Here is a 15,135-nt window from a genome sequence, read left to right as displayed (position 1 = left end):
CTATGTGCTCGTTCTTTTTTTGTTTACCGGTTTTAGCCTGAATTTATGTTGAGTTTATTTCTCTACGTTTTCTTGATATATTTTTTAGTCCATATACTTATCTATCAAAGTTTCTATCAAAATAAAAATAAAATAAGCATTAAATATTTAAACTAATTAAATGTTTATTTTGATAGTTGTAGATTTACAATTCTAACATCTTTTTTCCTAAGCAACAATTCTAACATCTTGAAAATAAAATATTGACCCTAAGGACTCTTTTTAGTTTAGCGTAAAGAGTTTTACTCTTAATTGTTTTGCTCCATCTAAATCATTTTCAAACATTTGATTTATTTTCTTAGAGAAACTAAGAATTAAGTAAATATATTGTTTAGAATTGTAAATGAGAAAAAAAATTAAACAATTTCCTTAAAATGATTATGTCCCATTACATTGAGATGGATAATGCACGTGATCAATTATGCTCAGCAATCCTGATCTGTAACTTGGATAAATAAGCTCAACCCCCAGCTCTCTTTTCATGCGCTTATTGCATACACGTTTCTCACCTCTTGAACTATCCTTCTCGTATGCTACAACTCTTTCACATGATGCACTTTTCTTCACCCAGCCACCCCACTTCTTCTCAACTAACTCCTCTGCGTATGCAAACACTTCCTCACGAGAGGCCGGATCATCATCTACAATGTTGTAAATTCTCCTGATAATCACATATTTAATCAGACCGGAAGCGTGGAGACGGTATTATGAACAGAGAGACTCAATTCACAGAAGATACACAGCATAATAATAAAAGTTCTACAACAGTAATCCTAATTGCGCTTGCAGCTTAAGTATCCCATGAGATTAACTTAAACCGGAACATCCTTTTCTACAGCATGGAGACTAATTAAACCAAATGCAGACTGAAGGAATGGGGGGGATAGCTTACCGAAACGACGGCTTCTTGATGCTCGCCTTGAGTGCTTGACATATATCCTCAACATGAATTCTTGATGTGTATTGCCTGGATATTCTCAGTTTCTGACTTTTTGATAAAGCTTTCTGCTTAATTATGGTGTCCACAGCACTGTCATAATAAAAATAAAAAAGTAATAATAATAATCTCAAAGCTGTAGCCTAATATAGCCTGTGCTTCAAGCAAATTGAACATTTAGGTACCCAATTGACCAAAAAGATATGAATGTTAAGGTAAAACTAGTCCAAGCCAAATGGTGTTGCTGATATTTAATGCTTAGAATAATATGTATATTGTATAGGTGGCTCGTACCGAGGCCACAGCTTAAGAGGTTGAAATTCAGGACGCATGCACATACAGGGATAGCAACCACAACCTTCTACCAGGGCCGTAGATACCTCCAAGTCTAAATATTTGTGTTGGAATCCCAAGACTGTCGCCCAAATTTAGCCATCCCTCCTCAGCAGCTAACCTTGATTTAGCTGTGTCCCTCGTAGGATTTGCTGGATAACTGTCACATGATAACACATATAACTAATGGCATTGATAGTATATTTCTAGCACCAATAGTTTTCACCCAAATGATTGCTTACTCTTCATCCACCCAAGCACCACCACTGTCACCATATACACCTGCCAATACAGAGCAGAGCAGTCAAAACCAAGTATTCGAATGAATGGAAGACTGAATATGCAGAAAATTTAGATTGTGGATACCAAAATTAAAATATAGCTAGCACTTAATTCCTCAAACATAGGACACATGGCAGAACACACGATGCATCTTTTATGCGGACATAGAAGTGCGAGAATTCTTGATTGAGATAACATGTTGGCAGAATAGCATCCACACCATATTGCATTATGGCAAGCATCAAATTCAACATCAGGGTATTATGCTTGTTCTTTATTTCAACTTCAAGTTTGTTTTCTTATAATTTTTTGGGGCTATTTTCCTGTTGTGAAAAGAAAACCATATCTAGAGCATATTGACTTTTAACTAAATAAAGCTCAACAAAATAAAGTACAAGAACCCAATCAACAAAACACGAAAATTCAGGGATTTGAATAGTGTGTTTTACCTTTATTTCAGTAATTTGATTCTTTCCATTATTTCAGTTTACTTTATAATTAGACAACAGAACGTATAATTAAATGATAAGATGACATGCAAGCGTTGCATACAAATGCAAGCTTGTGTACATGTGTTTCCTATGTATATCCACATGCATGTAAGATACCAAAGACATACTAGTAGATGACAGATAACAGAGCCATTGAAGATTTCCATCCATTATCGTACTTTGTAGAAGTTCTTCATGCTGAAGCACCTAAATAATGATAATAATGAAAACATTCCCATCACACTCAGAGGAAAGACGTAAAACAAATTTAACAATGGAGGGTTCATTTAACATACCGGATCACCAATGCCGATCAAAGAAGGGATGGACACCAAGAGGTGCGTGGAAGATCTTAAAGTATGTAGAGAGCTGAGTCTGGCCCAAAATAAAATTATTAATACTTAGTACAATTCCAAAGATAAGCCAATAACACTATTCTGTAGCCAAGATATAAACAAAAAACATTTGAATTGCTCCACATTACTCAATTTCAGCAGGCACCATTTTTGAATTTCCCCCATTGGTTCCTCTTTGCTATTTTCTAAGGGAAAAGGAAACATATGGTTGAAGAACATAACACAAGGAAAAACACTCATCATAAACAGTTTTCTAAGGATTTTTGCTACAATTGCATTCTCCTATGACGGGAAGAAAAATCCTTCTATATATTGCATCGATTATAGAGCTAAATCAGAATATAAGATACACCTTCTACATATAGGAGGAAATGAAGTGTAATAAGGGTTAAAGAACGCAATAAATGAAAGGAGTAGCAGAAACTCACTGAGGATCATTCGCATCAAAAAGGCAAATATCGAATCCTCTCTCCTCGAGTTCCTTCTTCTTCACCGTGCTTGTGCAAGTTCCAGATACAATCCTAATTATCGATTATCAAGACACGAGTATTTCAATTAACAATTGAAGCGTGCTTCATATATCAAGAGTGAAGGACATTATAGCACAGTAAAAATGAGAAAAAAAGGAAGTGGAAGAGAAGAATCATTGAGGAAGTAGAGGAATTACCAGCCTTCCTTTTTGAGATCTTGGGCAATGAATTGCCCGACAAATCCCATTCCGAGTACAAACATCCGATTCTGACGTTCCGATTCAATCTCATGGGTTCCGGAAATTGATGCAGTAACAGCGACTGAACAGCACAAAAACTTTGGCGGAAATTTTAGCCGGAAACGACATATTGTAACAGGAAAGCTCGGCGGTCGGCAGATCTCCATCACCGAAAACCGTGCCGAAGTTGGACGTATAATTTCGGTGGGGAAATTTCTCCTTGAGCACCTGCCGATTTTGATGTTAATGGGCTGGGGTTTGGCATAGGTTCTGATCTAATTTTAGTTGGGCTTTACACTAAAATCATGCCTATTATAAAATTTAATTCTCAATAGGTTCAATATTGATATTGATCCGAAGGAAGCTTTAAAAGTCAGATCTTGCTTCAATAGACTTTCTTGCTCTGTGTAGCTCGGGGAAATTATTAGGATCACATGGTTTTTCATGTTAAATAAAGGATCTTCCATACATATTTTGACATGCGTAATATGGGTCTACGTATATTATAAGAGGGTCTACTGTTTTAAATATTCAGTGACACCATAAAATACGTGTCCAAATATAAATTGGGGATTCTTCAAATGATGTGGAAGGTCCGAAATTTAATATAAGAACTCGCAGGTCGGCCGAGCGAGTTCGCTATCTTTGAAGTAAGTCAAAGCAGTTAGTACAAATAATTTATTTATTTTTATATATATCATAAATAAAATATACTTTTATAACTCATTTATAAATTATAAATCCTGAGAACTGGAGGAGTTTGATTGAAGGTTGATCTAGAGAAAGCTTATGATCGTTTAAACTGGAACTTTCTTTTGGATAGCTTAAGTAAAGCTGGTATTCCTGAGAACTGAAGGAGTTTGATTGAAGGTTGCGTGTCTTCTCCTGTTTTCCTGGTTCTGATCAATGGAGATATGTCTGATGAGTTTTCTCCTTCTAGGGGTATCCGTCAAGGAGATCCTATGAGCCCTTTCCTTTTTGTGATAGCAATGGAAAGGCTGGCTCACCTAATTCAAGAAGTTGTGAATAAGGGGAGTCTCCATCCTGTGTCCATTAACAGATTTTGCCCTCCTATTTCCCACTTGTTCTTCGCTGACGATGTGATGATCTTTGTGGAAGGGAATGAGGAGCAAATTGGTGTGGTCATGAATATCCTGGAGTGCTTTTGCGTTGCTTCTGGCCAGAAGATCAATGTCCACAAGTCCCGGATGCTTTGCTCTAAGAACATGGATAGAAGCCTCTGTAATAAGCTTAGCGATCTTTCGGGTATCCCTCTTACCCAATCCTTGGGAAAGTATCTTGGGATCCCTTTTCATAGTGACAGAGTTTCCAAAGCCTCCTTTAAGGAGACTCTAGACAAAACTAATGGGTTGTGTGCTAGTTGGAAGGCTAATTCTCTTTCCTTGGCTGGCCGTCTAACCTTAATTCAGTCTGTCAACTGCGCAGCTCCCAATCATATCATGCAAGCATGTAAGTTGCCTGAGCCGGTTCTCAATGAGCTTGATAAAATCAACCGGCGTTTTCTTTGGGGTGAGTCTGGAGAGGGTAGGAAGATTCACCTAGTCCCTTGGAAGGAGGTCTGCCAGCCTAAAAGCAGGGGGGGTCTTGGCATCAGACAAGCTAAAGATAACAATAAGGTCTTGTTGATGAAGCTCCTCTGGAGAATGTGGCAGAACCCTTCTTCTCTATGGGTTCGATTGCTTTGTGGCAAGTATCGAAAGGACAAAATCTTTGGGGGCCCTAAAGAGAGGATTGGCAATTGTTCTTTCCTTTGGAAAGGGCTCAGTACTGTGTTTGTTGAGTTCTGCACGGGGGTTGGCCTGGAGGTGGGTAATGGTAAGTCCATAAGCTTCTGGTATGACACCTGGATCGGAGATAAACCTCTTATAGAGGTTTGCTGCTCTCCCCCGCCTAGCAATTTCCGCAACTGGAGGATTGCCGATGTGGTGGACTCTGATGGGGACTGGATTTGGTCTATGTTTGATTCCTTCTTGAGGCTTGATTCTCTCCTCAGAATCAGGGGAGTGAAGATTAGTAACCTTGAGGAGGACAAGGATAGGCATTGATGGGCCCTGACAAAAAATGGAGCTTACTTTTGCAAGTCTGCCTTTGAAGCTTTTACTCTTGACAGATCCGACCCTCTTTCGGACACTTGGAAATCCATTTGGGCTCTGAAAATCCCTTACCGAATGAGGGGCTTCCTGTGGCTTGGAGTCAAAGACAGGTTGCTGACTAATTCGGATAGACATAGACGTCACTTGGCGGATTCAGGTGCTTGCAGTAGATGCATATGCCAAGTTGAATCTTTGTGCCATGCCCTTAGGGACTGCCCTAAGAGTAAGGAGGTTTGGCAGAAAGCTCTTCCGAACCACATTCTCCCCTCCTTCTTTGTCTACCCTGAGAATGACTGGTTCTCCAATGGGGTTAAAGGTAGGTTAATGGCTAGCATGGAGCAGAGAGACATTTTATTTGCTATTATCTGTCACCACCTTTGGAAGTGGAGAAACGAGGAGATCTTTGGTGTGAAGACTGTTTTTATTCAGAACTTACCCGAGTTCTTCTCTAAAAAGCTCCTTACCATTACGGGGAGCTTCAAAGGGGACCCCTTTGCCAATTCTACCCAGAATAAAGAGGTTCAACTCGTTGGGTGGTGTAGGCCGAAGGATGGGGTGGTTAAGTTGAACACGGATGGCTCCTGTCTCAACAATGGAAAGATCGCGGCTGGAGGCGTGCTTAGGGACGCGGGAGGTGCCTGGTTGTCTGGATTCACCCATAACCTGGGTTTGGGCTCATCCTTTTCAGCGGAACTTTGGGGTATTCTTTCTAGAGTCAAGCTTGCCAGAAATCTGGGTATTAAAAGGCTTGCTGTGGAGTCTGATAATATGGAGGCTATTAGTATGATCTCTAATAATCATGCTTTTTGTCTTAGTAGCCAGAACGTTATCAAAGCAATAAGAAGTCTTGGCTCCTCCTTTGAGTCCTTAGAGTTCATCCACATCTACAGAGAACAAAATCGAATTGCGGATCGCTTGGCGGCGGCTGGGCACGAGGGGATGTTAGGTGTTTCCACCCTTTCTGATCCTCCTATCTATCTTTCTTCTCTCCTTTTAGAGGACAGAGTGGAGGTTAGCTTTCCTAGGCTGATCCCAGGTTAGCTTTTGTCTCGGTGTTGGTTTGTTTTCTTTCCTGTTTCTACCAAAAAAAATAAATTATAAATCCTAAAAAGTATATTTTAGACCCTACACAAATTCTAAACTCCTAATTTATAAACCCTAATCCCTAAAATATATTAAAAATAACAATTTATTTGGTTTGTCATAATCCAAATTAATATGATATATATATAAATTATAATAAATAAATTATAAATAATTAATTATAATTATAATAAATAATGATACATGATTCTGAATTTGGGGATAGAATTATTCAAATACGATCGATTCTCACTTCAAATGACTCTTACTCAGTCAAATGGATACGGCGGCAAGCGAATGGGATGACACATGTGTTAGCACAGTCTTCTCGTTTATCCACTTGCCCTTCTTTTTTTAATTTATTACCGAGTTTTGTTTCTATTTCATTGTTACAATTTTGTCAAGATTTGACTCATTAATTTATCGTTATCTTTGATTAAAAAAAAAAATAATGATACATTATATATAAATAAAAAGATGGGAACCCTTATTGTGTGATAATGACCAATTTTGTAATTAACCAATGGAAGGTGGCAAATTTGTAAATAAAAAGAAAGAGAAAATTGTTTTATTTCTTTTCTTTAAAATGCATTTTCCCGACTTTTCCAACCTCGTTTTTTAAAAATTTTTATACCGTTGGACTCGTCTTAAGATCCCAGAAGCTCGGGTAAAAAAAATTTTCGGTGAACGGAATCCGGCGATCTGTTTTTCTGTGAGAAACAATGTCCAGAAAATTTTTAAAAAATTCCAGAAAATGTAAAACATCATTCTGAGAAACTTTAATTCTTGACTCAAATTGAGATTTCTTACGGCTTAATCCCAAATCAACGGAATCCGGCGATTAGATGGGCGTTTTCCATGAAAATTCCGAAAGTGCCCAGAAAATTCTCAAAATATTTCAAAACATGTAAAACATTATTTGGAGAAACTTTAATTCTTGACTCGAAGTAGGATTTCTTACGGTTTAGTCCCAATAAATTATTGAAGCATGTAAAATGGATAAAATTAAGGAACAAGTTTTATTGGGACTAAACCGTAAGAAATCCCGCTTCGACCCAAGAATTAAAGTTTCTTAGAATAATGTTTTAAATTTTTTAGAATTTTTTGAAAATTTTCTGGGCAACATTTTTCTCGCTAGAAAACGCCCACCTGGATTCCGCTACCGGAAAATTTTTTACTTGAGTTTCAGGGATCTTAAAATGACCGTCTAATTTAGACGAGTCTAATAGTATAAAATTTTTCAAAAAATGAGGTTAGAAATGTCGGGAAAATGTATTTTAAAGAAAAGAAATAAAACAATTTTCTGTTGGAACAATATAAGTATTATTTTGGAACAAATGGTACACTAATTTGGAACAATTTCGTACACCGTCGGAACAATGTAAGTAGGACAAAAAACGTACCCAAAAAATTATTAAAAAATTCCAAAACATGTAAAACATCATTTTAATAAACTTTAATTTTTGCCTCAAAACGAGATTCCTTACAGTTATGACCCAACAAATTGTTGAAGCATGTAATGGATAAAATTAAGGAACAAATTTTATTGAGACTAAATCGTAAGAAATCCCTCTTCGACCCAAGAATTAAAGTTTCTTAGAATAATGTTTTACATTTTCTGAAATTTTTTGAGAATTTTTTGGGCACTTTGTTTCTCGCCAGAAAACGCCCACCCGGATTCCGTTCACCGGAAATTTTTTTACTTGAGTTTTAGGGATCTTAAAATGACCGTCTAATTTATACGAGTCTAATAGTATAAATTTTTTTGAAAAACGAGGTTAGAAATATCGGGAAATGTATTTTAAAGAAAAGAAATAAAACAATTTTCTGTTGGAACAATATAAGTCTTATGTTGGAACAAATGGTACACTGATTTAGAACAATTTCGTACACTGTCGGGACAATGTAAGTAGGACAAAAAATATGCCCACAAAATTATCAAAAATTTCCAAAACATGTAAAACATCATTTTAAGAAACTTTAATTATCGGCTCAAAGCGAGATTCTTTACAGTTTTGACCCAACAAATTGTTGAAGCATGTAAAGTTGATAAAATTAAGGAACAAGTTTTATTGGAACTAAACCGTAAGAAATCTCGCTTCGACTCAAGAATTAAAGTTTCTCAGAATAATGTTTTACATTTTCTGGAATTTTTTGAGAATTTTCTAGGCACTTTTTTTCTCGCCAGAAAACGCACACCCGGATTCCGTTCACCGGAATTTTTTTTACTTGAGCTTCATGGATCTTAAAATGATCGTCTAATTTAGACGAGTCTAATAGCATAAAAAATTTCAAAAAACTAGGTTAGAAATGTCGGGAAAATGTATTTTAAAGAAAAGAAATAAAACAACTTTTCTATTTTCTCTTTCATTTTATTTACAAATTTACCACCTTGCCCTTTTTAATTACCATCAAAACTACGTAGTTTTGTTATGTCACACAATAAGCTTATTGCCACACCCTAACCCCTTGTCACACTAGATCTCACCCTCTATATATATATATAGGGGAGGGATCAAGTGAGAACCCTCCCCTAGGTGAGAATCACCCAAAACTACGTAGTTTTGGGTGTCAAATTTAATAAAAAAAAACACTAATGTTGTGCTAGGGTTCGAACCCTAGCCTCCTCACTTACACTCCACACTACTTACCACTGAGCCATTTGATTCCCTTGTGTATTTTGCCGCGCGCTGATTAATATACCAATGCCTTTGTAGTTTCTATTGTTTAATATTTGATGCATGCACTTATTAATATTGATTAAATTCGCATAATAATTATTAATAGAAAAAAACAAATGTGCATAATAATTAAATTTAGCCCTCATTGGTAGGTAATCTGTAAATTCCACTGTAAACCCTCATCGAGGTCTGTGGTTTGCCCTGACCTTGGGAGTGGGTAGACCTACCCTTACCTAAACTTTTAGTGTTATCAAAAAAAAAAATTATTAATAAAAAAAAAACCAAGAACATGCTCTAATTTCTTATTTATTTAATTCCTCTATATTTTTTTAATTTATGTTTTAAATTGTTAAGGACGATGTTCTAAATATTGTTACATATGTTCTAAACTTTATAATTTGTGTTCTAAAAATTAAGATAATGTTTTAAAAAAATAGTAAATATATGGGCTATTTTTTTGTTAAAAAAAACTTACATTCTAAATAACATAACGTATGTTCTAAAAAACATAATATATGTTCTAAAGTTTATAGTTTGTGTTCCAAAAATTAAGTATAATTTTCTAAAAAAAGCAGTAGATATCTGGATCGTTTTTTCACTTGTTCTATAATATAATTTATAACTCATGTTCGAAAAAACATAACACGTGTTCTAAAAAACATAACGTATGTTCTAAAAAATATGTCGTACGTTCTAACTTCATAGTTCGTGTTTTAAAAGTTAAAATATATGTTATAACGTATGTTTTAAAAAATATATAGTTTGGAATACCACTCTCTTAAAAAAATAATATTTCATAAAAACTGCCTTTATGGTCGTAACTTCCCTCTCTTCTCCCTTCTGATCGTATGTGGTCTTGTAGAGGGTTTTTTGATGCTTAATTGTCTTGCTCATGTAGTCTTTGTTCTGTTGTCTTTTATGTAATCTGTTGGTATTAGTGGTTTTGTGTGAAGTTTTGATGGGATCAAGTTTAGAAGGAATGCTGGAAAAGGTTAATTTGTCTGAGCATGAAGATGTGGTTGTGGATTTAGAGCCTGTTCCAGTGGTGGATTCTACAAGTCCAGTCGGCCATTGTCTTGTTGGTAAAGTTCTATCTCCTAAATCACTGAATCTTAAGGGGATGGCATATGCTTTTACAGTGGCATGGAGAGTTCAAGATTTTCAGTTGAAGGACGCTGGAAATAACATGTTTATTTGTGTATTCACAAATAAACGTGATCTGATACGTGTTGTGAGAAATGGTCCATGGAATTTTGAACGACAATTGGTAATGCTGAAAATGTTGGAAGGTGATGAGCAGTTATCTGACATTTCTTTAAATGTTTGTGATTTTTGGGTCAGGATTAACAACCTTCCATTGAATCGTCGTGATGTTAATTCTATTAAGGCTGTTGCTTCTTGTGTGGGTGTTGTCATAGAAGTGGATGGTGATAGTGTTAGTTCTTGGTGTACTTATGTTCGTGCACGTGTTCGGTTTGACGTGACAAAGCCGTTGTCTCGGGGTGTCAAGGTTAGGAATGGTAAAGGAGTTATTGTTTGGGTTTCTTTTCAATATGAAAGATTACCAAATTTTTGCTATTGGTGTGGCTGTTTGGGGCATACCTTTGAAGAATGTTCAGATGCTCAAGAGGAAGGGGAAGATGTTGTATGGCCGTTTGGGCAGAATTTAAGGGAATCACCGTTTCGTGTCAATAAGGTACATGTTGATTCGCAACGTAATATTATCTCTAATCATCCTTTGGAGAGTACAGGGCCATGTAGGAAAATTAATCTCTTTATCGAGGAGGCTGGCTGTTCTATGTTAAGGAAGGAAATTTCTAAGGGTGCTGAATTTTCTAGTGAGGGAAGTGCAGGGTTGCAACAATTAAGTTCTGTGCGCTCTATGTTAAACATTACTGATGACGATAAGTGTAATGCTAATGTTGGGGAGGGAGGCGTTATTTCTGTAGTAAACTCTGTGAGTACGAAGAGATATGGGGTAGGGGATTCAAATTCTAATGTGGTTTCAACTCTTCTTGTGGATCGAGAAGTGATAGATTGTCTACAAAGTCAAAATGATGTTCCACGTTCACTGGATGGTGGAATTAATCAAAGTTCGTCAGTGGTGCATTTGGAAGCGAGTGCACAGGTATTAGCTAATAATGATGCTTGTTTATTAGCAAAATGCTCTGGTGGGAAGGAGAAATATGTTTCTGATCCGATTGATAAATTTCCAAAAAGTGTTGGGTATTCTAAAGGGAGATTAAAGTCCATGGCGCGTAATGTGTTGCTACAAAATAAGAGTTCAATGCATGCTGTTGTTGGGAAACCAAAATTGGATGCTGTTGTGTTTTGTGGTAAAAGGAAAGTACGGGAAAATGAAGGGGTGCAGGATATGATGTGTGATAGTGAGGATTCTGGTAAGAAGGTTTGTCTTCAACAATCTGTTGTGGAACGAAGTATTTCGGTGGAGGCTGCAGGTCAGCCCCACCATCCATTATGAAAATCCTTAGTTGGAACGTGCGAGGATTGGGCAACCCTCGAACGGTCCGTGCCTTGACTCGGTGTCTTTGGAGTCATTGCCCAGATGTGATTTACTTGATGGAAACTAGATTGTTTGGAGTGAATGTTGATAGTTTAAGGAGGAAGTTTCAAAATTATCAGTTTTTTAAAGTTGATTCTGTGGGTCGGTCGGGTGGATTAATTCTAATGTGGAAACCAGAGGTTATGTTACAAATTTTAGGATACTCTCAACATTGTATTCATTTTGGTATTGAGGATGATGAAGGTAATTTATGGTGGCGTGGAACAGGAGTCTATGGGTGGCCTGAATGCTCAAAGAAAAGGCGTACGTGGGATATGTTAAGAGATATTCATTGTCGGGAGAATATTCCATGGCTCTGTTTTGGGGATTTCAATGAGATTATGTATTCTAGAGAGAAGGAAGGTGGTGTATCGGATAATTACCGGTCTATGGAAGCTTTCAGGAATTGTCTTGATGATTGTGATTTATTTGATTTATGTTCTTCTGGGGGCAATTTCACATGGACTAATGGTAGGAGAGGGTCTGATCGGATTCGGGAGCGTCTTGATAGAGCAGTTTGTCAGGTTAATTGGGAATTAATTTTTCCAAAAGTTGTGGTGTCGATTCTTCCTAGAGTGGCTTCTGATCATGCTCCAATTTTTATAGATACGGATGGGGTTCATGTCTATAAAGAGAGACCATTCCGGTTTGAACGAATGTGGGTACGTGATCCGGGTTGCCGTGATATTATTAAATCCGTTTGGGATTCTGAGTCAATGCTTCAGATGAATGTATGTCAGAAGCTTAAACAATGTGGAATTTCACTGAAGCTGTGGAATAAAACTTGTTTTGGCCATGTTCAGTCAAAACTTAAAAAACTTAGCAAAGACCTCCAAGATTTGGAGAATTGTCCGAATTCTCATGATACAGTTTTGGAAGTAGAACGTATTGAGAATGAGATTCTAAAGTTGCAGGAGGCAGAGGAAACTATGTGGAAGCAACGATCACGTGTGTCTTGGCTTCAGGAGGGTGATAGAAATACAAAATTTTTTCATTCAAAAGCGAATGCTAGGAGACGAGTGAACTGTGTTAAACGATTAAGGGATAGTGAGGGGGTTTGGCATGATCAGGATGATGAAATTGAAGATATTGTTGTTACATATTTTGATGATTTATTCACTACTTCAAGTCCTTCTCCTTGTGCAGACATCTTGAGTGCAGTTGATCGTTTTCTCACTTCAGATGAAGTTGCTTCTTTACAATCACCTTTTACTGCAGATGAAGTTTTGGCAGCTTTAAGACAAACTGATGGTTCAAAGGCACCTGGTCCCGATGGTATGTCTGGTTTTTTCTTTAAATCATTTTGGGATGTCGTTGGGGATCAGATTATTTCTCTTGTCTTAAATGTCCTAAATGGTGCTCCTCTTCCAAGCATGTTGAACCATACATTCATTACTCTCATTCCAAAAGTGAAAAATCCCAGTACACTAAAAGATCTAAGACCAATTAGTCTCTGCAATGTTGTTTATAAGCTTATTTCTAAAACACTGGCAAATAGGATGAAACATTGTTTGCATTCTATTATTCATCCTTCACAAAGTGCATTCGTACCAAATCGGTTAATTAGTGATAATGCTTTAATTGCTTTTGAAATGTTCCATTCAATGAAGCATAGAATTAATAGCAAAAAAGGTGTTTGCGCTTTGAAGCTTGATATGAGTAAGGCTTATGATAGAGTGGAGTGGAGTTTTATCAGAGATATGATGTCAATTATGGGCTTTCCAAATTGTTGGATCGATTTGATTCAAAGTTGTCTTTCTTCAGTTTCCTTTTCTTTCCTTATAAATGGGGTGCCTAAAGGCTTTGTTAAGCCGAGTAGAGGTCTTCGTCAAGGGGATCCATTATCACCCTATTTGTTTTTAATCTGTGCGGAAGGGCTATCAGCATTGATTAGGAAATCTGAATGTAATAGAGCTTTGCATGGTATTCGGGTTAGCAATTCAGGTCCTGTAATTTCTCATCTATTCTTTGCGGATGATTCCATTATCTTTTTTAGAGCAACTTCTACTGAATGTTCAAATGTTCGGGAGTTATTGCGCATTTATGAGGAAGCATCTGGCCAATGTATTAATTATGATAAAACTGATATCTCCTTTAGCAGAGGTGTGGCTTTTGAATCTCAGAATAGATGTGCAAATTTGCTTGGGGTGAGAACTGTCAATTCTTTCGATAAATATTTGGGATTGCCTTCTGTTATTCGTCGTTCAAAAAAGGCAGTATTTAATTTCCTTAAGGAAAGGTTGATGAAAAGGATTGGTGGTTGGCAGGAGAAATGTTTATCTAGAGGGGGAAAAGAGGTTTTAATTAAGTCTGTAGCACAGGCAGTGCCTCAATATTTAATGAGCTGTTTTCTTTTGCCTAAGCTTTTCTGTGATGAATTGCAACAAATTATGGCCCGGTTTTGGTGGAATCATGATTCTAGACAACGACGGATTCACTGGGTTAGTTGGGATAAAATGTGTTTGCCTAAGGAAGAGGGTGGTTTGGGGTTCAGGAATATTTATTCTTTTAATCTTGCTCTTCTTGCAAAGCAGGTTTGGAGGATGGTTGAATTTCCTGATTCACTTTGTTCACAGGTTTTCAAACATAAGTACTTCCCTAGGAGTGGTGTGATGGATGCTACAATTGGTTTTTGTGCTAGTCATGTCTGGCGAAGTATGTTAAAGGCTAGACAGGTTGTGTATGAAGGGAGCTGCTGGAGAATAGGAGATGGAAGATCAGTCAATATGATGGAAAGTAAATGGGTTCCAAATGTTCCTTGTAATCAGCCATTATATCTTTTGAATCCAACTCCAACAACCGAGGTTTCTTGTTTGATTAATTTTGATTTGTTTTGTTGGAAGGAGGATTTGATTAATCATTGTTTCTCTCCTGATATCGCTGCTGCAATCTTAAGGATTCCTTTAAGTAGAAGAATTGGTTCCGATTCCCTGTTTTGGATCCATTCAAAGACTGGGGAGTATTTGGTGAAATCGGGATATAAAGTTGCCACTGATGTTATGCGGCTAAACTCAAATCAAGCAAGTAGTTCTGGAGGTGCAGATCATTTTTGGAGTTCTTTGTGGAAAATTAAAGTCCCGGCAAAGTTTGTTCATACTATGTGGTGTGCTGCAAAAAATGTTTTGCCATGTTTTGCAAATCTCTTAAAGAAAGGTATCAATTTACAGGGATGTTGTCGATTTTGTGGTTATCATGTTGAATCTCTAATTCATCTATTTAAGGATTGCCTTGTCACTAGATTATATTGGAAGAGTGCGAACTTGGTATATCCTGTTTACAAATTACCAAGCTTGGATTGTTTGAGTTGGTTTGCTGCTGTTTTGCATTATTTATCAAAGGAAGAATTTGGAATTTTCTGTGGTGTAATTTATTACATTTGGTACGAGCGGAATCAAGTTATCCATGGAAAACCATGTTTGGGAGATTTGAAATCAATTGCAGCAGTTAAGAGTTCTTTGACTGGTTATATAGTCGGATTGCTTGGTGGTTCTGGTCGTGTATTTGCTGCTAGGTCGGAGCATAGAGGGGTCAGAAATGATGGAATTGA

General features: G+C 36.9%; 1 protein-coding gene across 1 annotated transcript; it reads right to left on the bottom strand.

Annotated features, from left to right (window-relative positions):
* Positions 1-383: 383 nt before the first annotated feature.
* LOC136201407 (uncharacterized) lies at positions 384-3,413 on the bottom strand. The gene is made up of 8 exons (XM_065992070.1): positions 3,106-3,413; positions 2,867-2,959; positions 2,379-2,457; positions 2,211-2,289; positions 1,552-1,591; positions 1,335-1,469; positions 932-1,069; positions 384-700 (listed from the first exon to the last, which is right to left on the bottom strand). The coding sequence occupies exons 1-8, from the start codon at positions 3,312-3,314 to the stop codon at positions 418-420; spliced, it is 1,056 nt and encodes a 351-aa protein (XP_065848142.1). The 5' UTR covers positions 3,315-3,413; the 3' UTR covers positions 384-417.
* Positions 3,414-15,135: the final 11,722 nt, after the last annotated feature.

Source organism: Euphorbia lathyris, chromosome 7 (genome assembly GCF_963576675.1).
Source record: "Euphorbia lathyris chromosome 7, ddEupLath1.1, whole genome shotgun sequence".
In the NCBI taxonomy this organism is placed as follows: domain Eukaryota; kingdom Viridiplantae; phylum Streptophyta; class Magnoliopsida; order Malpighiales; family Euphorbiaceae; genus Euphorbia; species Euphorbia lathyris.
This window is presented reverse-complemented; position numbering and strand designations above follow the sequence as displayed.

Coding starts and splice junctions, on each gene's coding strand:
- LOC136201407 (XM_065992070.1), bottom strand. CDS start 3,314: ATGGAGATCTGCCGACCGCCGAGCTTTCCTGTTACAATATGTCGTTTC. Junction 1,592..2,210: donor CTGTTATCTGTCATCTACTA/GTATGTCTTTGG, acceptor CTGTATTGGCAG/GTGTATATGGTGACAGTGGT. Junction 1,470..1,551: donor GGTGCTTGGGTGGATGAAGA/GTAAGCAATCAT, acceptor ATCATGTGACAG/TTATCCAGCAAATCCTACGA.